Here is a 25,270-nt window from a genome sequence, read left to right on the forward strand (position 1 = left end):
TGTGACTCTTCATCTTGGGGGTATGGGGTTGAGTCCACATTGGGGGTAGAGGTTACTAAAATAAGTAAGTAAACTTAAAAAAAAAAAACCACAATAATAATCTTGGATTAAAGTTTGGAGACGTATTATTAACAAAGCTGTTGAAATAGTAGCATTTCACTCAGCTACCACAAGGTGGTGCCATGTCTTATTTATTATTATTTACCCCAAAAAAGATGTATTTTAAAGTCTCAATGTGAAATTTGGTATATAGCCAAAAAAGTCATACAAAGTTTGCGCATTTGCTCTTCCCTGACTGTAGCTGTCTGCTTGGCAACAGCTCTCTAAAAACACACATAGGACATAGTGAATGATCTTCTGCTGTGAAACTATTTTACTCTATTCACTGAAACAATGCTTGCAATATGGGGTAAATAGTTTTTAATATTCAGGACTTTTAAAACATAGAAGTCATGGTGTTTGAGAACAGAATTGAAAAATTACTATTCTGTGTAGTTGGTGTATTGTAAACAGTGGGTGTGGTTTCTTTTTTAAATAGTTCACTTGTGGATGAACTGAAGGAAATTGTATTCCCAGTCCTTCGTATCTTACTCCAGCACATCTGTGCCAAGGTACCATTTGCTTTAATGGTAATAGTAAGAATGATAAAGATGATGATAAAAATATATACTAGATGTGAAGGTAAATGTGTATGCTTGTGTGTATATTTGTTCTTGTGAATGAGTCTATTATTCATTATGGAAAGTAGTTTTGTTTAGTATTTTCACTACATGTTCCCATTGACAATGTTCTTTTTTAGAATATGTGATGAGCACCTACCTTCAACAATTTTGCATCACTTATACCCCTATAATGTATAATTTCATCAACACATGTAAACATTGGGTTTTTCTTTTTTTAAGCAAATTCCACCATATCCATTGATGCTTAAATATTTCATATGTATCTCTAGAGGATAAGAACCCTAAAAACATAACCAATAAATACTAACACACCAAAGAAAATAAATACAATAATTCCTTAATATCATCAAATATCTGGTTAATGTTCAAATTTTTATGATTATCTTTTCAATTTCTATAGCAGTTTGGACAAATGATTCTTAATTTGAATACAGTAGATTCTAGGGGGGTTCCATAAACTTTCTGAAATTTTGTGCTAAGTTTGAATTTCTGAGGGAAGGGCTTATAGATTTCTTACAGATTAGTTTTCAAAGGGGTTTGGAACCTAAAATTTGCTAGTCATTTTTATGACATTTAAAGATTCACTGAATAGTTTTATTCACTAATTTTCTGCTTGTATCACAACTTGTGTTTCAGTTGTCCTGTAGGTAGATATTGGCTGGACAGCCTCTCAATGCTTATATTTCAGGTGACTGATAAATCAGAGTATCGGACCTATGCAGCCCAGTCCTTGGTCCAGCTGCTCAGCAAACTTCCCAGTAGGGAATATGCTACATTCATTGCCTGGCTTTACAGATATTCACGAAGTTCGAAGGTAGGAGATATGCATAAAATCTTGATTCCTGGCTCTTGCAACCTCCTGACAGACAGATCTGAATACACAAGGGATACTTTGGTTTTTATTCCTGTCTGATGGAGATTCTTATGATTTTGCTTTATCAGATCCCACACAGGGTTTTTACTCTAGATGTTGTCTTAGCTCTATTGGAACTGCCTGAAAGAGCGGTAGATAACACTCTCTCGATGGAGCATCAGAAGATCTTAAAGCATAAGTTCTTGGTACAGGAAATTATATTTGACCGTTGTGTAGACAAGGCACCGACTGTCCGCAGCAAGGCACTGTCCAGTTTTGCACATTGCCTGGAGGTATCTGTTACCACTGCATCGGAGAGCATACTGGAACTTCTGAGTAACAGTAAGTGTGGTAACCATTGGGACATGGAACCTGTCTTGTGCTTTTCAAGAAATTGGACTGTAAGGAAAATCATTCTTTGTTGTTGCAAAAGTAATTGATACAGTATGATATACTTTGACCCTCATAAACCAATTTCAGTATATTTTGTTGTTGAATAACTTTTTAAATACAGACATTCCTTGGAGATTTTATGGGTTTGGTTCCAGACCGCCACAGTAAAGCAAATACTGTAGATAGAGCAAGTCAAATGAATTTTTTTGTTTCCCAGTACATATAAAAGTTATGTTTACAATACACTGTTGTCAGTTAGTTGGCGATAGCATTATGTCTAAAAAAAGTACTTACTATAATTAAAATTACTTTTTGCTAAAAATGCTAAGTATCATGTGAGCTTTCAGCAAGTTGCAGTCTTTCTGCCAGTGGAGGGTCTTGCCTCAGTGTTGACGGCTGCTGACCAATCAGTGTGGTGGTTGCTAAAGGATGGGGTGGCTCTGGCAGCTTCTTAAAATAAAACAGTGATAAAGTTTGCCACATCAATTGACTCTTCTTTTCACAAATGATTTATCTGTAGTAGGTGATACTTCTTCCAAAATTGGAGTTCATTCCCAACGCTCACAGCTTCTTTACCACAAGTAGATTCCATCCTAGGAAACCACTGTCTTTGCTCACCCGTAAGAAGCTACTCTTCATTTGGTCAAGATTTGTCATGAGATTGCGGCAATTCAGTCACATTTCCAGGCTTTGCTTCTAATTCTGCTTCTCTTCATGTTTGCACATCTGCAGTCAGAACACATATACCATTTATTAGGTTTGCTATGTTATATGGGTATGGTTCATAGTATCCCAAAACAATTATAATAGTAACATCAAAGATCACTGTTCACCATCAATATGAAGAAGTTTGAAGTATTTTGAAAATCACCCAAACCTGGCAGACACAAAGCAAGCAAATACTTTTGGAAAAACGGCACCCATAGATTTGCTTGTTGCAGTTCCCACAAATTCTCAATTTGTTAAAACTGCCGTATCTATGAAGCACAGTAAAGCAAAGTGTGATAAAACAAGGTACACCTGTTAGACAAGCCTGACAAGTTTGAAAGGCCTTTTAGAGCATTTTAGATATTCATGTTTTAGAGGTGAGATTGTTGGCTGCCTGTACCACTACTTTGCATTGTTGGGTATTGGCTATATTGGGCCTAATATCCAACCATTTCAAATGCATACCAAAGAGAACATTATTGTCAGCAGTTTAGAATCTGTTTTGTGTTTAGGCCTAATTATCTTGATTTTGGTGATTCTTTCAGTATTTACTTGGTACTGATGATACTATGACATTTTCCCCTCTTTTTCAATCTGCTTATTTTTAGGTCCTGCAATTTCAAGAATAGAGAGCCGTCCTGGTATCTTACCGAGAAATTCATCAGGTAATGGGTGAATATATTTTCCAATATTGAATAATTGTCTTTTGTTTAAAGGACTTGCTGGGTATTTGACATGTTTTTTTCTATTTCCATATTTACCTTTTTAATATTGAACTTTATTCATCAAGGAAATTGAAATTCATTTCAATAATGATGTAATAATTTATTTTTTTTAATTTTTTTTATGATGTAATAATTTAAATGTGTAATATGCCTTGCTTATTATTACTAAGAGGTATAACAAATTTTTATCTTAATGACTTATCTTTTTTTTAATTATTTTTAAGCTTTTTCCTTTCAGAGGCAAACACTTAACCCTTCTGGAGGCTCAGGGGTGAACAATATAGACAGCAGTGGTGAAACAGATGGATCTCGGGGTATGTCAGATTTTATTACTATCAGATGAGTAATAACTATTGGATTTCAGACAACTGTAAGTAGAATCTAAAAACCTTGGATTTTTTTTTCTGATTAATTCACCCTTAACAATTGGAGCATCCTTCTTTTTAAAAGTGGAATAATTTCTATTTTATTGTATCTCTGATGTCTTCGCGCTATACTCTGTTTCATCTTAAGGTAAAGAAAAGGTACATTCCACTGACTATGTCCTGAACCTCAGTATTTCTGTAACACATAAGAGAATATTAGCAAATACTTTATTTCCTTATTAAAGGCAGTCATTGTGAACTCTTGGGATTGCTGACCGCTGACTGAAATGGGACCAGCTGCTAGAGAAAGTGCCGCACATAATAAATTTGTGTTTGGAGAAAAATCATCATTTAAAAAAAAAAGGGAAAGATGAAGAATACCTTTGTACCCAATCTTGTTCCTACTTTTAATTCTTCATTACTTTTTTCACCATTTCATCTTGACTCTGATCAGGCATCCCAGAATTCACCTTTAATAAATGATGGGGAACTGTGAATTGAAGTTCACGTTGAAAAAAGTAAATTCAGGGGCGCCTGGGTGGCTCAGTGGGTTAAGCCGCTGCCTTCGGCTCAGGTCATGATCTCAGGGTCCTGGGATCGAGCCCCGCGTCGGGCTCTCTGCTCAGCAGGGAGCCTGCTTCCTCCTCTCTCTCTACCTGCCTCTCTGCCTGCTTGTGATCTCTCTCTGTCAAATAAATAAATAAAATCTTTAAAAAAAAAAAAAAGTAAATTCAGAATTTAGATTATAATTTCTCTTGATGAGTAAGAGAAACCATACATACTGTACGGGATGGTTGTGGAGTCCTCTATCCCGTGGCCTCCAGCAGAGGATTCTGAATACAGGTGATGCCTGCTCATTTTCATTGACTTGCTGAACCCAGAGTAATCTGGGTTGGCTTAAGTGCTAATGTGATTTAGGAGGGAAAAAAACAAATCTAGACTAGTAAGTAGATAGATCTGGACCCTACTCCTAGATTCTGTGTCTATCTACCCGTTGTGATCTTGAAAAAGTCACTTTACATCTCTAGGTGCCTTTTTCATCTGTAAGATGGCATAGCATGAAATAGTGGGGAACACTATTTAGAAGGGAGAGGTGTTCTGAATTCTTGTACTAATTCTGGTACTAAATACCCGCCTAAGACATGGACGCTAACCCAGCACCCTAATGTGTACCTTTCTGCGTCTAACACCCTCCCTGTCTTTCACAGAGGGCTATTGTCAGAGTCTGTGAAAATAATGTTTAGAGAAGTGATTTTTCAAGATAGATAAGTGAGAGAATATATGTGTAGAGAATTAATTATATAATTAGATTTATTAATTCGTTCCATTAACATTTATCTGGCCCCTTCTAATCTGTGCTAGGCATTGTAGGTACAGACTTTAATAAAACATAGTTCCACGTGTGGAGGAGCAATGGGAATAATAAATGCATGTATACAAATTTTACCTACATGTTTATATATCTAAAACAGTAATGTTGTCAGGTAAGTGCTGAGGTCTATGTGAAGTGCCATGAGGTTAATTACTTATTATTTTAGCCTGAAAGATCAGCATGGAATTAGATTTATATGACTCGATATTAGGATGTGTTACTCAAATTCAGAGCAAAAACTCAATATGTCTATAAACTGATTTCCTAAAATATTATAAAAACTTTATTCTCCAAAAGTGTTGAATGTCTGTAGTGACTCCAGTCTTAACATGGTAAGTGCTAAGTGTTTTCTTGGGGAAGGCAGAGGGGGATCCTTTCTTTTTTTTGAGATGTAATTCACATACCATAAAAATTCACCATTTAAAGTGTATGATTTGGAGCACCTGGGTGGCTCAGTCGTTAAGCATATGACATTGGCTGAGGTCGTGATCCCAGGGTCCTGGGATCAAGCCCTGCATCATGCTCCCTTCTTGGCAGGAAGCCTACTTCTCCCTCTCCCACTCCCCCTGCTTCTGTTCCCTCTCTTGCTGTGTCTCTCTCTGTCAAATAAATAAGTAAAATCTTTTTTAAAAAAATAATAAAGTGTATGATTTAGTGGTTTTTACTGTTTTTACAAAACTGATCGATTTTCAGAATATTCCTTTGCCAAAAAAGAAACCCCATTCTCATTAGCAGTTCCTCCCCATTCTCACCTTCCCCCAGTCTCTGCCAACCACTGATTTGCTTTCTGTCTCTACAGATTTGCCTATTTTGGCAAATCTGTATTTGCCTATTCTTCCTATTCCACATAGGTACAAGCATACAATATGTGTTCTTTTGTGGGTCACTTCTTTCACGTAGCATAATATTTTCATCCATACTTCATGTCAATATTTCACTACTTTTTACAGCTTCATAATAGTCCATTGTGTGGATAAGACTACATTTTGTGTGTTCACTTCTCAGTTGATGGGCTTTTGGATCATTTCCATCTTTTGGCTATTACGAATGATGCTGCTGTGAACATTCTTGTGCAAGTTTTGTATGTAAATATATTCATTCCTTTTGGAGTGAATACCTAGGAGTGGAACTGCTGGGTCATGTGGTATCCCTATGTTTAACATTTTGAAGAACTGCCAGGCTTTTTCCAGAGTGACCATACTGTTTTTACATTTACACACTAGCATGTGTAATAATTTTAATTTTTCCACATCCTTACCAACACTTGTCATGTCTATTTTTATTGTAGCCATCCTAGTGGATGTGAAGTGATATCTACTCACTGTAGTTTTGATCTATATTTCCCTAATGACTAACAATGTTAAGCAAATATTCTTGTGTTTATTGGCCATTTATATGTCTTCTTTGGAGAAATGTCTATTCAGCTTCTTTGCCCATTTTTTAAAATGGGTTATTTGTCTTTATTTTTGAGTCAAATAGCTTTTTATGTATTCTGGATCCAAATTCCTTACCAGATATATGATTTGCAAATATTTCTTTTCTCATTCTGGGGGTTTAGTTTCTCAGCTTCTTGACGGTGCTCATTGAAGCATAAAAACATTTTAGCCTTGATAAAGTCTAGCTGTCCACTTTTTCTTTTTTTTCCTTGTGCTTTTGGTATCACAGCTAAGAAACCACTGCCTAATTTTTCATGAAGATTTGCTTTTATGTTTTCCTCTCAGAGTTTTGTAATTTTACCTCTTATGTTTTGGTCTGCAATCAATTTTCGTTAATTCTTGCATATGGTGTGAGGTAGGGGTCCAATTTTTGCATGCAGATAACTAGTTTGACACAGCACTGTTTGTTTAAAAGACTTTCGTCTCCTTTGAATGCTCTTGGCGCCCTTGTCAAAAATCAACTGACCACAGACACATGGGCTTATTCTGTACTTTAATTTCTGTTCCACTGACATTCCATTGTCTCTCTTTATGGCAGTACCACACTGTTAATTACTGGTGCTTTACAGTAACTTTGAAATCAGGAAGTATAGCTTCTGCATCCTTGCTCTTGTTTTTCTAGATAAATTTGGCTATTTTTTCTCTCTCTCTCTCTTTTTAAAGATTTTTTAATTGATTTGAGAGAGAGAAAGAGAAAGAAAGAAAGCATGAGGGGGGAGAGGTCAGAGGGAGAAACAGACTCCCTGCCAGGCAAGGAGCCTGATGTGGGACTCTATCCCAGGACTCCAGGATTATGACCTGAGCCAAAGGCAGTTGCTTAACCAACTGAGCCACCCAGGTGCCCCTATTCTGTGTCTCTTATATTTCCATATGAATTTTAGGATCATTTGTCAATTTCTGGGGAAAAGAAAAAAAAGCCAGCTTGAATTTTGGTAAGGATTGATCTGTAGATGACTTTAGAGAATAAAGCCATCTTAACAATATTGAGCCCTTCAGTTCATGAACATGGGATGCCTTTCTATTTATTTAGATCTTTAATTTGTTTCAGTGATATTTTTTCAGTTTTCAGTGTACAGCTCTTGCTCTTTAAGTTGATTCCTAAATACATTATTCTTTTTGATGCTATAATAAATTCCAGTATTTCCTTAGTTTCATTTTCTAAGTGTCCATTGCTAGTTTTTACAACTGATATTTGATGGTTTGACGTCGTGTCCTGCAACCTTGCTAAATTTGTTAATTCTGTGTGTGTGTGTGTGTGTGTGTATTCCTTTTAAGAATTTCTATATAAGCTCATGCCATCTCTGAACAGAGAGAGTTTTTTTTTTTCTTTCTTTTCCATCTGGATGCCTTTTCTGTCTTTTCCTTGCCTGCTTTCCCAGGCGAGGACCCCTGGTACAATGTTGAAAAGAAGTGGGGAGAGCAGACCGCCTTGTCTTTCTTCTGTACTTAGTTTTCAGTCTTTCACCATTGAGTGTGATGTTAGCTGTGAGTTTTTTCAGGATGACTTTTATCAATGTGATGAAGTTTCCTTCTCTTCTGAGTTTATTGAGTGTTTTTATTATGAAAGGGTGTTGGATTTTGCACATGTTTTCCTTATCTGTGGAGATAATCATGTGGTCTTTGTCCTTTATTATATTATATTTTTATATATAATTACATATTATATATAATTATATATTATATGTATAATAAAATATATAATTATATGTAATAATTTATATATATAATTTATGTGTAATTGTATTATATATTATATTATATAAAGGTATATTAGTTACATTGATTGATTACATTTCATTCCTGGGGTAAATCCCAAGCATGGTATATAATCCATTTTGTATCTTGCTAGATTTGATTTGCTGATATTTTGTTGAAGATTTTGTGTATGTATTCACAAGGGATTTTGGACTGTTGTTTTCTTGAGATATTTTTATCTGGTTTTACTCTCAGGGTAATACTGCTTACTAGAATGTAGCAGGAAGTGTTTTCTTCTTTAAAAGAGTTTATGAAGTTTTCATTTTTGCTTTAACATTTCGTGGATTTCTCCACTTAAGTCCTCTGGTCCTGGGATTTTGCACATGTGTGGGAAAGTTTTTGTTTTGAGGTTTTTTTTTGTTTGTTTTTTTTTGTGGGAAGGTTTTTGATTACTTGTTATTGTTATATTGAGACTATTTCTTCTTGGGTCAGTTTCCATAGTTTTTATCTTTGTAGAAATTTGTCCATTTCATCCAGATTACATAAAATTGTAACATAAAATTGTTCATAGTATTTCTTTGCAAATCCTTTTTATTTCTGTAATGATAGTAATAATGTTTCCTACTTCTTTCCGGATTTTAAGAGTTTAAGTCTTCTTTCTTTTTTTCTAGCTAAAACTTTGTTAATTTTATCTTTTTCAAGGAACCTACTTTTGATTTCATTGATTTTTTTTTCTATTGTTTTCCATTCTCTGTTTCATTTCGTAATGTATTTTCTTGTACATCAGCTCACAGAGTGTAGTTGGGAATCCCTTAGACTCCTTCAGCAGGTCGTTGAAGTTAATATTGTTTTCATAATAACACCAAGACTCTGCATTGTAAAGCATTCTGATTTTGAAGCAGAGATGAGAACTTTCTCTTTTTTACTTAGCCTGGTATTAAAGAGTTTGCAAAGTTGCAAAACAATGCCATTGTCACTAATATTTTTTGGGGGGAAATAGAATTAGTTTTCATTTAAAAATGTACCATTTATAGTGATACATTTTCCTATTTTAAAATGAACTATTAAATCTTTTTACTAGAGATTTTTACCAAAAAAGCCCTTAGGAGTCTTCAGAGAATTTTAATAGTATAAAGAGGCCTGTGATCAAAAAGTTTTAAAGCTGCTGTTATGTATTATTTAGTCTTTAAAAAAAATTGTGATTTAGAGATTCCTTTTTTGTAGCTAAACAAAATGGAAAAGCTAAATAATTCAGCATTTTAAACATAAGAGCCAGGATTAAAAACTGAGTTTTTCATATTCCAGAATTTATGCCCTTCAAAAATTATACTGTTCTGTCCTTTGTGTTTTGACTAGCTAAATATTTGACTTTTCTTCTTTTCTACATTGACTAATTAGTCAATCTTTTAGAGTATTTTCTCAGTACTGTGTGGTAAGGTGTTAGATACTGTAAATACAGTTTTTCTCAGACCATAATCATTCTCTGGCATTTCCTCAACAGTGAGATGTGTCATGGCAATGCTGAGAAAGAGAATCAGGGATGAGAAGACCAATGTCAGGAAGTCTGCACTGCAGGTGTGAGTTTTTTCTAGATATCCTTGAATATGCTCTCTTTTTAGCACTAAAAACTTGGAAATATTTTGTAAAAACCCCAGCCATAGTCATTATTTAACTTCTTTTTTACTTAACATTTGTTCACTTTGGTCCTGTTGTATATATAAATTACAGAGATGATCTAAAGGTTTGTCTGTTTTTAAGTTTCCTGGTTGGTTGTTGGCTTTTTAAGAATCAGATATTTAGGGGCTCCTGGGTGGCTCAGTGGGTTAAAGCCTCCGCCTTCGGCTCAGGTCATGATCCCAGGGTTGTGGGATCGAGCCCGGCATCAGGCTCTCTGCTCAGCAGGGAGCCTGCTTCCTCTCTCTCTCTGCCTGCCTCTCTGCCTACCTGTGATCTCAATCTGTTAGTAAATAAATAAAATCTTTAAAAAAAAAAAAGGAGTCAGATATTTATATCCTTAGCTTTTTTTCTTTGGATTAGGGATTCTTAATCTAGGAACCATGGATGGATTTTGTTAGGGTGCATGTAACTGCTGAATTTGTTTGTAAATACTTGTTTATGTAAAATAAGTTTTAAGAACCACAGACTTAAGTCTTATTTTTGTCTACAGTGTGTCTTTGTACTACCAATAAGTTATCAGCCCTGTTACATATGTTCCTTCTAGGTACTAGTGAGTATTTTGAAACACTGTGACATCTCCAGTATGAAAGAAGAGCTATCACTTCTGCAAGACCAGTGTCGGGACCCTGCAGTATCTGTCCGAAAGCAGGCCTTACAGTCTCTTACGGAACTTCTTGTGGTGAGGAGCAGTGTATTTTTACGTGAAAAATAATTCAGCATAAATAATTACCTCTTGCTGAATATTAAGTTGACTAGTGGAAATTCCACCAAGTGTACTGTAGGACTATATACAGTGTAAGGGAAGAGTTATCTTTCAGTTACATATGATAATGTTTCATATTAATATAAATTATGAACTAATACTAGAGAATGCTAGTGATTACCCTTTTTTTGACTTTAACTTAAATCTCCCATAGAAATGTGAATTTTAAAATGAATTTTGTTAGGTCAGAGACCTAGATTAATTTTTCCACATTAAAACCTATTAGATGATATTGCCAAAAGAACAGATCCACTAATCTGATATGTAATTTACTTCTGCCAAATAATTAGCTTTTGAAGAATTATAAAAGCATGTTTGTTTCTTTACTTCATGATAGAAAGCAATAGGCAATGCATACATTTACTTCCTCTGTCAGCATCTATTCTAATTGTTCCTTGGAATAAGCATTCATCTTTTGTTCTTGATCTTGAATTACCAAAAAGTACTGATTTACTAATAATACTGCAATGACTTCCTAAGTTTAAAATTTCAGTACTCACTGATAATACAGTAATTGGGGATTGAACTTTGTTTTAACATGTATTTCAAATGTTAATTTTTTTTTTCACTTTGATGGTTTATTTGTACTTGTATGTGTGACTCTTTTTAATCTGTCTCAATATTGACCACAGCCTCACTGATTTGTATTTAGACATCTGGTAGCATCACACTTCTTTATGACTTCATAATGTTTAATTCCTAAGGCCCAACCTGGATGTGTCCAGATACAGAAAGCCTGGCTGATAGGAACCATCCCAGCTGTGATGGACTGTGAGAGCACAGTGCAGGAAAAGGCTCTGGAATGCCTTGACCAGCTCCTGTTACAGAACCTTAAGCATTACAATAAATTCCATACTGGAGACAATAGCCAGGTACTGGCTTGGGCACTTCTTACTCTCCTTAGTACAGAAAACCAGGAACTGAGGTATGTAATTCAAATTGCTTACCATTTTTGTAGTGACAGTTTTTTGTGAAGCTTTTAATTAACTCCTTTTGCATTTCTCTGAGTGTTTAAATTAATGTCTTATTATGTAATAGAAAGTACTGATGGACATGATATATTAATAGTAATTTTCCAGATACTCATTTTTATAAAAGATTACTTCCTAGTTCTTTCAAATTAAAGTTTTCCTGACATCTTACGGGATTGGTTGACTTAATACGACGGCAGTATTTTTTCCCCCATTTGATAACATTTACTGAGCATACACTCTGCAGTGAATACTGTAATGAGAGGTTAACACCTGTTGTATTACTAAATTTTACCTATCCTGTAGTAATCTTACAATTAGCTTGTGTTTACACTACCTTGAGTGACTTTTAATCATGTAAGAAACACTTCCAACTTGTTTACATGTAGTCATGAAGGAATTATCACACAGTAGAAACATACTAGATTTTGTATTGTAAAATGCTGTTCTGTAGCCCTGACAAATCACCAGTAAAATTGTGCTTAGCAGGGGCTGTGGAGAAAGCAATGGGAAGTTACTGTTAAATGGATACAAAGTTTCACTGTGAGGTGATAACAGAGTCCTGAGGATGGATGATTGGCACAACCGTGTGACCCCACTGAACTATACACCTAAAAATTGTTAAAATGATAAATTTTATGTGTATTTTACCACAGGAAAAAAATTTGTTTGCCCAAAATTAGGAAGGAGAGTATAGAATTAGAGTCTTAAGTGTAAAAAAGTTTTGGAATAGCCATTATAGAAAATGATCTAGGGCAGCAGTCCTCAAAGTGTGATGGATTCATGAGCTCAGACTATTTTGATCATTATATTAAGATGTTATGTGCCATTTTTCACTTTTATTCTTTCACAGTACAATAGACTTTTCTGGAACCATATGATAATACTTGAAGCAAATAGAATGGAGAGGCAATTATAATAATCCACCTGTCTTCTGTTTAAGCCAGACCATAAAGAGATTTACAAAAAGTAAAAGCAATAACACTGTTCTCACCAAGTTTGTTTTGAGAAAGATTATTTTAAAAACAAAGATTATTTGTTTTGAGAAAGATTGTTTTGAGAAAGATTGTTTTGAGAAAGATTATTTTGAGAAAGATTATTTTGAGAAAGATTATTTGAGAAAGATTATTTTTTTTGTAAAACAATGCATTTATGTTAACTTATAATTGGCTTATTGTTATTTTTAGATTAATAGATAGGTATTTTTAAATTTCTCAGTTTTAATTTCTGCCTAGCAGGATATAGCCTACATAAACCAAAGCTCTTCAAGGTGATGCATAATTTTGTAGTTCAAAAGTGCCCAAAGATGAAAAAGTGTGAGAACCACTGAGCTTGGGAATCAGTTTTTCAAAAAGGATTATTAAGAAAAGTAAGGGCTGGTGGAAGGAACAAAGTTCTATAAACATTTGTAAACAAAATCTTTTGGTATGTTCTTTGATAAACAGAAAATAGCTAGAACATTAGGACATGTTCAAGAGGAGAGACTTAACAGAACAGATGACTTTTGAATTTGAATATTGTAGGCTAATAAGGAGGCAGAAGGGGAAACAAACAGCAAGTGTAAAGCCATGGAAGCATAAGCAGTGCGTCCTGTTAGGAGCCATAGGATTTCAGTGTGAGTAGAGAAATGGTGCCTGTCAGACTACATAAAATGAAAGGAGATGTTAAGCAGGGTCCACATACTGCAAAGTTTTAACATAGCATACCAAGGAGTTTGACTTTAGATAGAAAACAGAATGGGAGGGGGAGGCTGCTGATGACTTTAAAGTGGATGGGTAATACAGGATTTTATATTTTTGGAAATACTAACCTTGAAAATAAAACACCAATTATTTACCAGCAAAATGGGTTTATACAGGAATAGCATAGCTGTGACAAACCACAGGCAAGTCTGGAGATCAAAGGAGAGGAACTGTTAGTGTTTAGAGAAAGGGGGACTTGGGGAGGGACTGCTTTGAAGGAAAGCATTGAAAGTGAGTGAGAATTCAAGGTGGTAATTGTTTCTCACTGGCTGAATTGTGACATACTCTCAATTAGCTGGGCTGTCACCAGGCTAGAAGGAATCCTGCCTCTTGGCTGGAATAGTCAAGTCAGCTTGTTCCTCTTGGGAATACAAGTCCTAACCCTTCCTGTTGGGTCTGAAATTGATGATCAGTGGTAGGCATGAGAGCTCCCCCTGCTGGCTTCTCAGCTCCACTTTCAGTTTCACAGAAGTGCAGAAAGGGACTTTTTTTGTTTTGTTTTGTTTTGTTTTGTTTTTTAATTTAATTTTATTTATTTATTTTTTTAAACATATAATATATTTTTATCCCCAGGGGTACAGGTCTGTGAATCGCCAGGTTTACACATTTCACAGCACTCACCATAGCACATACCCTCCCCAATGTCCATAACCCCACCCCCCCTCTCCCAGCCCCCCTCCCCCCATCGGGACTTTTGCTTGGTGACCAGGAGAAAACTAGAATCTAAGAAAACAGGCCAACACTGAAGTGATTTAAGTTAAAGATGATGAGGGGTTGCATCAAAGAGAAGGCATTAGAAGTGAAGAGAATGAAGTATGTTTAAGAAGTGGAAGTTTAGAATTGGTAAAGTTTTGATTTGAAAGGGATCAGTGCACTTTGACTCTTCTTAAGCTGCTCACAGTCTAGTGGAAAGAGACAAAATAAATTCACAACTTTAGTAGAAAGTGAGTTTTAGGAGCAAAGAGGAAGGGTATAGAGCAGTTTGGTGTTTTTGTTTTTGTTTTTGTTTTTTAACTTTTTTTCTTTTTTTTTTTTTAAAGCTTAGGTTGGCTTCTTATCAATGGTGGCAAAAGCTGAATTATTCCCAGCGGTAGATTAAGTAGAATTAACAGGCAGCCATAATAGTGAGAGTTCCCAGACAGAAAATAGCAATACCAAGGCTTAGAGGCCTGAAGGCTCCCTGATTCTGTCCAAACTAACTGGTCATTGGGATTTCCATTCACTGAGGTATGACAAGCAGAATCAGGGCAGATTTCTTAACAGAAGGAGGGCAGGAGATGGAAGTCCAATTTAAATATCTGCAGAGCAAAGGAAACAATTGACAAAACTGAGAGCCAGCCTATGGACTGGGAGAAGATATTTGCAAACGACACGTCATGTAAAGAGTTAGTACCCAGAATCTATAAACAACTTATCAAACTCAACACCCCCAAAAAAAAAAAAATCCAGTTAAGAAATGGGCAGAAGACATGAATAGACACTTTTCCAAAGACAATATCCAGATGGCTAACAGACACATTAAAAGATGCTCAACATCACACATCATCAGGGAAATACAAATCAAAATCACAATGAGATACCATCTCACACCTGTCAGAATGGCTAAAATTAACAAGTGAGGAAACAACAGATGTTGGCGAGGATGGTGGAGAAAGGGGAACCCTCTTGCACTGTTGGGAATGCAAGCTGGTACAGCCCCTCTGGAAAACAGTATGGAGATTCCTCGAGAAGTTAAAAATAGAGCTATGCTATGACCCAGAATTTCACTGTGAGATATTTATCCAAATAGTACAAAAATACTGATTTGAAGGGGCACATGCACCACAGTGTTTATATCAGTATCAAAAATGGGCAAATTATGGACAGAGCCCAAGTGTTCATCAACTATGAATGGATAAAGATGTGGGGGGTGGTATGTATTTAATGGAATATTATTCTGTGATCAAAAAGAATGAAATCTTGTCATTTGCAACAAGTGGATGGAACTTAGACTGTATTATGCTAAATGAAATAAGTCAGAGAAAGACAAATACATGATTTCACTCATATGTGGAGTTTAAGAAACAAAACATGAATATGGGGAGGGGAAGGAAAGGAAAAATAAAATAAGATGAAAACAGAGAGGGAAGCAAACCATAAGACACTCTTAAGTATAGAGAACAAACTGTGGGTTGTTGGAGGTGATGTGGGTGGGGTGATGGGTATTAAGAAGGACACTTGTTGGAATGAGCACTGGGTATTCTATGTGAGTGATGAATCACAAAATTTTATTTCTGAAATCAATACTACACTATATGTTAACTAACTTGATGTGTGCTTGCATTGTTTTGTTATGTCTAAGTGGAAACCTTTTGGTAATGAATGAGATCATCCAGGTTCTGTTGTAGAAAGAGAAGAGGACTAAGAATAGAACTTTTCAAAATCAGCCATTAGAGTGTTTTGAAGAAAAGGGATTAGGGAAGGGAAAAGAAAAGAGATCCAACAATTAGACCATAGACCAGAGTACGAGGGCAGAGAGAGTAGTCAGTAATGTCTGGCAGAGATCATGGAAAATGGGGACTGAACATAGTCCATTGGTTTTGATAATAGGATAGAAGTCAGTGGTATTGTACAAAAGAACCAGGTTAGTATCTGTCGACAACATTCTGACTTGATAGGGAGTGACTTGTGATCAACAGTGGGGCTAACTCAGGGGTAAGCTAATTGAGGGAGGCTTTTTGGGAACTGTTCAGCTGATGTGGAGGGGTCTGAGTTGTCAAATTTGAGGTTTCAAAACTGGAAGTTCAGAGGATTTTTTTTTCCCATTCTGTTCATTTCTTACAGTAAACATTACTTAATATTTTGTGTGATTCTTAATAAATTTTAAAATATTTGCTGATTGCATGTATGTTGCTTTTGGACTGTAATCAGATATAAAGTATGAGCTACCTGCAGTAAAATTCTAAGTGTTTATAGATAGATAAACAGTAGCTAATTTATTCAAACCATTAATTTATATGGATAAACTTATTATGTGTAGGTATGTTTATTTTGTTTCCGTTGTCTTCTGCATGCTTTGAGAATTATTTTCATTTAGTGAGAAAGTCTTGGTATGTGAGTATGTGTGAGTGTGTGTGTGTTCCTAGAAGTTTAAGAAATATTAATTGGAGGAAGAAGTGTATCTTTCTCTTTGCTTAGATAGGTAACACTTCATTTGTCTTATCAGTCATGTGATCTTGTTCAGTGCTATGGGAAGAAGTCAGATAAATGATATAAAAATAACTCCAGCACTTTAATACACAAGAAGCATTTTTTGTCTTATTTTTAAAGGGTTAGAAATATATATTTCTGAGTGGTATTGGCAGGTCATGGCAAAGTTTAGCTTGTTTAATATCACCGTATTTAAATGCTAGAATGTCATTTGTCTCCAGACTTTCCACTGAAAAATCAGCAATGTCTACGTTTATTGTCACCAAAACCCTCTAAGCTCATGTATTTGTTGTTGGTAACCCATCCCTTATGTTTGTATAGCAGTTTTTTTTTTTTAATATTTTATTTATTCATTTGACAGAGATTACAAGTAGACAGAGAGGCAGACAGAGAGAGAGAGGGAGGGGGAAGCAGGCTCTCTGCTGAGCAGAGAGCCCGATGCGGGGCTCGATCCCAGAACGCCGAGATCATGACCTGAGCCGAAGGCAGAGGCTTTAACCCACTGAGCCACCCAGGCGCCCCTGTGTAGCAGTTTTGGAGGAAACGAGGATAAGAAGGGTCTCAAATGAATTGTGAAATTTTATTCTTTGCTTTAAAAATAAATACTTCAGGGGCGCCTGGATGACTCAGTGGGTTAAAGCCTCTGCCTTCGGCTCAGGTCATGATACCAGGGTCCTAGGATTGAGCCCCACATCGGGCTCTCTGCTCGGCAGGGAGCCTGCCTCCCCTTCTCTCTCTGCCTGCCTCTCTGCCTACTTGTGATTTTTGTCTGTCAAATAAATAAATCTTTAAAATAAATAAATAAATAAATAAATAAATAAATAATAAATACTTTATAAGGGGAGAAATAAATATATCTTATCCTGTATAATAAAAATTTTAGGGGCGCCCGGGTGGCTCAGTTGGGTAAGTGACTGCCTTTGGCTCCAGTCATGATCCCAGGGTGCTGGGATCGAGCCCCACATCAGACTCCTTGCTCAGCGGGGAGCCTGCTTCCCCTCTCCCTCTACCAGCTACTCTGCCTGCTTGGGCGCTCTCTCTCTCTCTGTCAAATAAATAAAATTTAAAAAAAAATTTTTTTAAAGATGCCTAATTTGGTATCAAATACGTCACTAGCCAGGAACTTCTGCATAGATGTTTGATGTACCAGAGGAGTCCTGGAGCAACAGAAGGTGGTAACCTTTCACTGAGGGCTGCTCTGAACAGTTTTGTATGTTTACAGTTACAATTGTTCATTCCCGTCTTTTTTTCCAGCCGCTATTTAAATAAGGCTTTTCATATCTGGTCCAAGAAAGAGAAATTCTCATCCAGTTTTATAAACAATGTGATATCCTACACTGGCACAGAACATTCTGCACCAGCCTGGATGCTGCTCGCCGAGATTGCTTGCTCATCCCCCAAGCTGGACTACACCAAAATAATAGAGTCTTGGGAGAAAATCAGCAGGTTTGCATGCTTATACTGTAGTTGCTGAAGATTCTTGTAAACAAAGCTTATGTCTTAAGGAAGTGGGCTCTTTGGGGCGCCCGGGTGGCTAAGCATCTGTCTGCCTTCAGCTCTGGTCATGATCCTGGGTTCCTAGGATCGAGCCCCACATCAGGCTCCCTGCTCTGCAGGAAGCCTGTTCTCCCTGTCCCACTCCCCCTGCTTATATTCTCTCTCTCGCTGTATCTCTCTCTGTGAAAAAAATAAATCTTTAAAAAGAAAAAAAGGAAGTGGGCTATTTCATAGATCTTGTCTTTATATTCTGGAATAAAAACAAACATGAAGATAATAAGTTTTAAGCTTTCAGTTTACCCTTTGTCCCAGTAATTTAAGTGCCTTAATGCTCCTACAACTTGACTCCTAAACTATGCTACCCTACATTCCTCCAGTATTAACAATCTGGAGACTATTTTGTTGGCAGCAGAGTTTATTTTGGCTCTATATTGATATTCTTTATGTCATTTTCCTAGTCAACAGAATCCCAATTCAAACACCTTAGGACATATTCTGTGTGTTATTGGGCATATTGCGAAGCATCTTCCTAAGAGCACCCGGGACAAGGTGACCGGTGAGTGTCTGTTGGAAAATCTTGCAAAGGCTTTGCTTCTCACTTTATATATGTTTTAAGCAGTTAAATTTGAAAGGTTTTGACATTCTTTTTAGATGTGGTCAAGTGTAAGCTGAATGGATTCCAGTGGTCTCTAGAGTTGATCAGCTCAGCTGTTGATACTTTACAAAGACTCTGTAGAGCATCTGCAGAGACACCTATGGAAGAACAGGTAGGCTACAAACTCTTCCTGGATATGTTTGTTATTTATTTGTACTTAGACATATTACTCTGTTTTGAAGTTTGAAAAGTGTTCTCTTTGGAGAACCTACAGGAATGGGTAGTCTCCAGCAGCTGATACTACAAGGAAATTCTTATGTGACAAGTAGTTGACATTCCCTGAGAAGATCTTGGCTACTAATGACCCAGGGTTCCCTCAGGAAGTCACCATTTTGGTTCTAGGTACAGGTGTCTTCTAGGAAATGATTTCTGATCATTTGAGAGGTCATACTCCTGGGAAATACCTGTTCTGTTACTATAAGCCTATATTACTCTAATATCTCTTCCTGTATCACGTCCCCAAAGCTGGTCAGAGCCTACAGCTCATGTTTTCGGTAGACATACACACAAATCCAAACCAGGGTTTCTCATGAGACAGAGCCATTACTTTCTCTAATATTCGTATCAGTTTCTCTAGTAAGTTATTTTATTACCATGTATTCTGTTTTTGTCATGAAATATACTCCTAGACAATGCTAATCATAATGAAAAATTTTAGGACTAAGGTTATTAATAATGATTCTAGAAGTGAAAATTTAATTTAAATAACTGCTGGAATATTTTTAAGTTTCCCAGAATAAAAATATTTTTGCTTCATTCAGCTACATTCCTATGCTTCCTTTTCTTATATAAGTTCCTTAAAGAAAGTCCTTCCTTGATAAGTTACATCTTCTATTTGTAGCAACAGATATAATAAGAAAGTATATTATAACTTTTTTTTTCCTTAGGACTGAAAACAGGTTGAAATGTACTTAACTAAAAATGCCCTGTTCTTTCCATGTAAATGGTGTCTGGTGTTTTCCTGGAGTGTACCTTTTGGCTCATCTGGTGAAAGGGATACTTGCTTTGTTTGATTTTTCTGTTTATCTCTTCATCCAAGAAAAACTTTTAAATAGGGAACATTACCTAAGTAGGGAGCATATCTGAATAGCAGAAAACAGGTCGAAACAAAACAAAAAGCTGTTCATGAAGAAAGAATGATGTAGGAAAAAGTGGGAGGAAATGTATATTTCTCAGATTATGAAACTGTGATGTCATGATGGCATACCACTGATTAATGGCAGAGCCCTGCCTGGAACTAAGGCCTCTGACTGCTTTCCCAGTCTTTTTTTTCACCAGCACTTGCTGGGGGAAGAGTGATCTATAATACTGGAGGCGTTGGGGCCTTATGAAGCCACTGGCTGCTCACTAATGGCCCACAGTTGTTAGCACAGTAAGTTATATCATTATTAGAGTCTGTGAGGAAGACAGAGTTATTTTCACATTTAAAAACAGAACTAGAAGAGAGGTTACTACCACCATGGTTGTAGCTTTGTCAACACTATTTCCTAGTAGACAGTGCACCCTGAGATTTTCCAGAATCTTGGGATATTTTAAATTCGTTTAATCTGGTGTGTCCCCTAAACATACGTCTCTTTTCCTTTTCTCTGTAAATGAACATTCTATATTTTACTGAGAAAAATTGCCCAAAGCTCAACAGCATTCTATATGAAAAGACATAGGTCTTGGGGCATTGTTGCTATCTATAAGGGTGTTACCAGTTAATAGTGTTTTGTGGCAATCACTAGAAACAATCTGTGAGATTTTGGACTGTATTAATAGAAATAGTGTCTACAGTAAGAGGGGTGATTGTCCTCTTCTTTGTATTGGTAAAATCTAAGTTGGGGTGTTCTAATTTAACTTCAGTGGCAACTCCTTAGAGAAATGTTGATAAAATTGAATATATCAGTGGGAAAGCAATTTGGTGAGGCAATTGCAAAGCACATTGTATAAGGAACAGCTGAGGGACCTGGGTGTTTAGCTGGTGAAGAGAAGAATTATGTGGGATACACTGCCTAGCTAAGTTCAAATATATGAAGGACCTTAAAATGAAAAAAATTAGATTTATTTGGCATCACAGAAAACTGATTTGGACCAGTGAGTGGGAAATTGCAAGGAGACAAATATTGGCCAACTAAAGATAAAACATACTAAGGTCTGCCTAAAATGGAGGGACTTGCCTCAGAATACATCCTAAGTCATTGGATGTGTTCAGAGAGAAGCTAGACAACTTGACATGAGTCCCTCCCTATGTGGAGAGAATCCCAGGATTAGATGGGCATAACGGTTCTTTCCCAGATTCTGTGATTACAGAAGTTCTAGTTCAACTATCCAGCCCAGTTCTAGGCTTGAGGTCTCACACAAGTTGACCTTTTTCTTCTTGCCAGGATAGAGCATACAGATTTCAGAAGTTCTCTTGGACAGCATTATAGCCCAAGCTGTGCAATCTATTAAAATAAGTACAGTAATTCCATAAAAAGTAATAAAGATAGTCATTTTGAAATGTTTTAGGCTATGTCAAACTAAAAAACATGTGGATCACAGTCATAGTGGCTGCAGTATGGTAAACATTGAGCACCGTTTTGTTGTAGTGCTGCTGGGCACTGGGGTGATGGTTAAAACAGAGTCCCTTCCTAAGGCACCCACAATATAACAGGGAAAATGCACATGGAAACAGGTGATTTCAACATGTACTATAATCATTTCTGGGGCTTCTGGGTGGCTCAGTCAGTTGAGCATCCCAACTTTTGATTTCATTTCATGTCACGATCTCAGGGCTGTGGGATCAAGTCCCAGCTTGGGCTCTGCACTCAGTGCAGGGTCTACTCCTCCCTCTTCCTCTCCCTCTGTCCACTCCCTACCCCCTCTTGCTCTCTGTCAAATAAATAAAAATCTTTAAAAAATAATAATAGTAATATAATCATTCCTAAAATTGAAACGTGCATAGGATAACATGGAAATCTTGGAGTGGAGCCTCTTAGCTAAACTTAGGTGTTTTGGGACTGGCCTCCTAGAGAAAATGTAGTCAAAGAGCTACAGAATGTGACTGAGCTCTCTCAGCTGGCGTGAAAGTGTTGTATACTAGAGATGGCGACCACTTGAGGTTATTTTAACTAACAAGAGATGGGAAACTTGTCTTTAATGAATACATTCAAAATGATAACAACTGTTCTTTTTTATTCTTTGTTTTTTAAAGTATACTATTTGTTATAGGAGTTAATTTGCCATCTACATATGCTAGAAGAATTGTGATTTTTTTTCTTTTTTTTTTAAAGAGTTTACTGAGAGAGAGTGAGAGAGAGAGCATGAGAGGGGAGAGGGTCAGAGGGAGAAGCAGACTCCCCACTAAGCAGGGAGCCCGATGCGGAACTTGATCCTGAGACTCCAGGATCATGACCTGAGCTGAAGGCAGTTGCTTAACCAACTGAACCACCCAGGTTCCCAGTGTTTTTCTCTATTAATGGAAGAGCACCGCTATTATAGATTTCTTATCAGGGCACTAGATCTTCCCAGATATTTGCTTTTTGCTCTTAAAGGGCACATGGAAAAAGAAAGGGGTGTGTGTGTGTATTCTATGTGTTTATACACACACCTATGAGATATATATATATAGATGTCTATATATGTATCTATATATATATATATACTGTACATCTATCTATTTATCTATCTATCTATCTATATATATATATACTATTCTTTGTGAATTCTGCTTAGTTCTTCTAGCCAGATTGCTAAAAAGAGCAAAGATTCGAAAGCATGATGGCTAGAATTTCTCATGGTTTATGCCTTTGAAGACCATAGAGTTTCTTCTGAGAAAATTGTTTCATGGATAGTCTTGTAGATGTATGGAATCCTTCAGAGATTACCTTTGACTTGCCACAGGAACTACTGAAACAGGTGTGTGGGGATATCCTCTCCACCTGTGTGCAGTCACTCTCTGACATAGTTCTGAAGCAAAGTGGACCCAGGAATATGGATGAAGACCTATTTGTAAGTAATTACTTTTCTCAGACATTCCTTTCCTTTACATTGGTCAGGATTTTCTAAAAATGACTTTCTAATGTGCATTTCTAATGCTATTAGCAAGTAAAGGATTTTCCGAGCCTAGACCTTACTTACTTTTTTTTAGAAAAATTTTTGTGTTGGTGGCCTCTTCATTTTTCTCTCATGTACCTATTATCTGGGGAAAAACTGGTTGGGATATGCTTCATCCAGCTAGAGCCTGTGAGGTACCTGATCCAACAGGGAAAACACAGTATGTACTGAAATAATAAGGTAAGAAAGTAATAAAGGGAGTATGCTCTTTGTTCTTTTGGCTTATTTGTTTGGTGTGTATTTAAATTATAATGTGTCTGCTAAGCTGTTTGAGTATCAGACTGTAGAACTAGGGAATAGTGCTGAGCAGTTCTGAAGCTTTGTAATACAGAGGAGTGTTTGAAAATTGAAAATACAAGTAACCTTGGAGCAGCAAGACTGTATGACATGGCAACCCAAATTGTGTTCGTGCAGTGAATTTCTGTGGGCCAGTAAATGTGGAGCCAGTTTTGATTTGAGTGGCTGACCATCAACAAAACATGCTGTAGTAATTCTGACTGCCAACATCTGACACTTGGGAAAGAAAACTTTTTGATGCCCTTCAGTAGAGGCCAGCATTTCACCAGAATTGGCCATTTTTCTCATCTATTTGAAAACTAGTAGAGCTTTCCTCTTTGCCACCTCACACTTGTACCTAGAAACTGAAGACCATGTTTAGATTTGTGAGAAGAGACCATTTGTGCTGAGGTATTAATATACAACTTTAGTAATAAAAATAATATCATTAGGAATCCAGACATTTCAGTTCAGAGGGCTTTGATGTGTAATATGGCCCTGTCCCAGGGTTTCTAGGGGGTCTCACGCCTCTAATTTGTCTGAGCAGTCACTGCCCAAACTAAGAAAAATGCTTATTATGACCAGTGAGTTTTTCCCTCTAAATTTTTTTCCAACTATTAAATATGTCATCAAAATCTTCCCTTCAGTCAAAATATATATGGAGATGTTTTGCCCTGTATCATATTGTTTACGTCACTCTTCTTTAAATAGAATTGAAATATTCCTTTAATCACTAAGATGTTTATGTTCAGCATTTTTTAAATATACATACTTTTGATTTTGGTTCAGATCGTGATCTCAGGGTCATGAGATCAAGCCCCACATTGGGCTCTGCTCTGGGCAGAGTCTGCTTAACGTTCTCTCTCTCCCTCTGTCCCTCGCCCTGCTTGCACACACACATTCTCTAAAATAAGTAAGTAAATCTTAAAAAAATAATAATAAACCTTTTACATTTTACTATTTAGCCTCACCCCTGCATTTTTAGGATGAAAAAAAGCAGTGTTATTAATTATCAAGTTGAATGTCTTCATAAACACAGCAGCTGTGAGGAAGACAGAAGTTACAAGTTTTTGATAGGAGTCTAAATAGTAAACCAATCAGGCAGACAGTTTGGAAATATGTTTTAAAATGTAAAACAGTTTTATGCCCCTTAACTCTGGATTATTTCTAAGGAAGTAAAACAGTGTTTACAGGTACAAAGGTATTCTTCAGAAGGAAAGCAAATAATAGTAAAGGATTAGAAATAGTGTAAATGTTTGCTAGTAGTGAAGTAAATTATGATATCAATAGTTCTTAACATACTTATATAGTCATTAAACATTTATTATACATATATAATATATGTGTGTGTGTATATATATATATATATATATATATATATATATAGTTGGGTGATTTTACCATTTAGTGACTGAATTTTTACAGTGGCTGTATGTTTCTATGGAAAAAAAAATAGTTAATTTGGGGTACAAAAAAAATTGACATGTCTTGAGCTACAGTTAATTTTTCTTTTGCCTTATTTATACTGCAAAACCAATTCTTTTTGCAGGTGAAGTACATTTTTACCTTAGGAGATATAGCCCAGCTTTGTCCAGCCCGAGTGGAGAAGCGAGCATTCCTTCTGATTCAGTCCATTCTAGCTTCTTCTGTTGATACAGATCATCGTAAGGCACTTGAAATTATCTTCTGCATGGCTGTCTTAAGGCACGGTTAGCCCCTGAGATACTATAAATAAGCCCTCTTTTCCTTCCTTGTAGCAACATCTTCTCAAGGTAGCAGTGAAGCCCCAGTCTTTCAGCCACTCTCCCCAGTCAGAAGCTGTGTCATGCCTTCCGTGATTAGAGCACATGCCATCATTACCTTGGGTAAGCAAGAATAACATGGGGAAAGTATTGCTTGTGCAGTCTAGTTCCATGAGTAGCTTTTTGTCCTAAATAAGGCAGCCTTAGTAATGTATTACATATGCTACACTCGTATTTACTCTAGCTCTTGTGAATTTGATAGGAGCTCCCACCTCAGAGGCATACCAGAGAGCTGATAATGAGAGCCCTTGGTTGGCAGCCGCCCAAGACAGTCAGATTCAAGACACCCCCTATAGGGAGCTTTTGGTTTTTATGTTAATTTATTACAATTATACCTGTTCCTGTTTTTGTTTTTTTAATACTCATAATGTGGCACCACGAAGTCTGTTCA

The 25,270-nt window shown here is 36.4% G+C and overlaps 1 protein-coding gene across 2 annotated transcripts in view; it reads left to right on the forward strand.

The window, feature by feature from the left end:
* LOC111153732 (non-SMC condensin II complex subunit D3) overlaps positions 1–25,270 on the forward strand; it is an 86,459-nt gene that overhangs the window by 39,246 nt on the left and 21,943 nt on the right. Inside the window, exons 6-19 of one of the 2 annotated variants that reach the window (XM_022512922.1) lie at positions 539–611; positions 1,372–1,497; positions 1,626–1,878; positions 3,246–3,302; positions 3,587–3,676; positions 9,732–9,805; positions 10,452–10,586; positions 11,375–11,595; positions 17,827–18,018; positions 18,528–18,625; positions 18,721–18,836; positions 22,589–22,696; positions 24,627–24,741; positions 24,835–24,942. In XM_022512922.1, the coding sequence (XP_022368630.1) occupies positions 539–611; positions 1,372–1,497; positions 1,626–1,878; positions 3,246–3,302; positions 3,587–3,676; positions 9,732–9,805; positions 10,452–10,586; positions 11,375–11,595; positions 17,827–18,018; positions 18,528–18,625; positions 18,721–18,836; positions 22,589–22,696; positions 24,627–24,741; positions 24,835–24,942 (1,766 nt within the window). The remainder of the gene's footprint in view (positions 1–538; positions 612–1,371; positions 1,498–1,625; positions 1,879–3,245; positions 3,303–3,586; positions 3,677–9,731; positions 9,806–10,451; positions 10,587–11,374; positions 11,596–17,826; positions 18,019–18,527; positions 18,626–18,720; positions 18,837–22,588; positions 22,697–24,626; positions 24,742–24,834; positions 24,943–25,270) is intronic. The other variant, XM_022512921.1, reaches the window with a different exon arrangement.

This window comes from Enhydra lutris, unplaced genomic scaffold, assembly GCF_002288905.1.
Source record: "Enhydra lutris kenyoni isolate GAN:26980312 unplaced genomic scaffold, ASM228890v2 scaffoldscaffold34, whole genome shotgun sequence".
Classification (NCBI taxonomy): domain Eukaryota; kingdom Metazoa; phylum Chordata; class Mammalia; order Carnivora; family Mustelidae; genus Enhydra; species Enhydra lutris.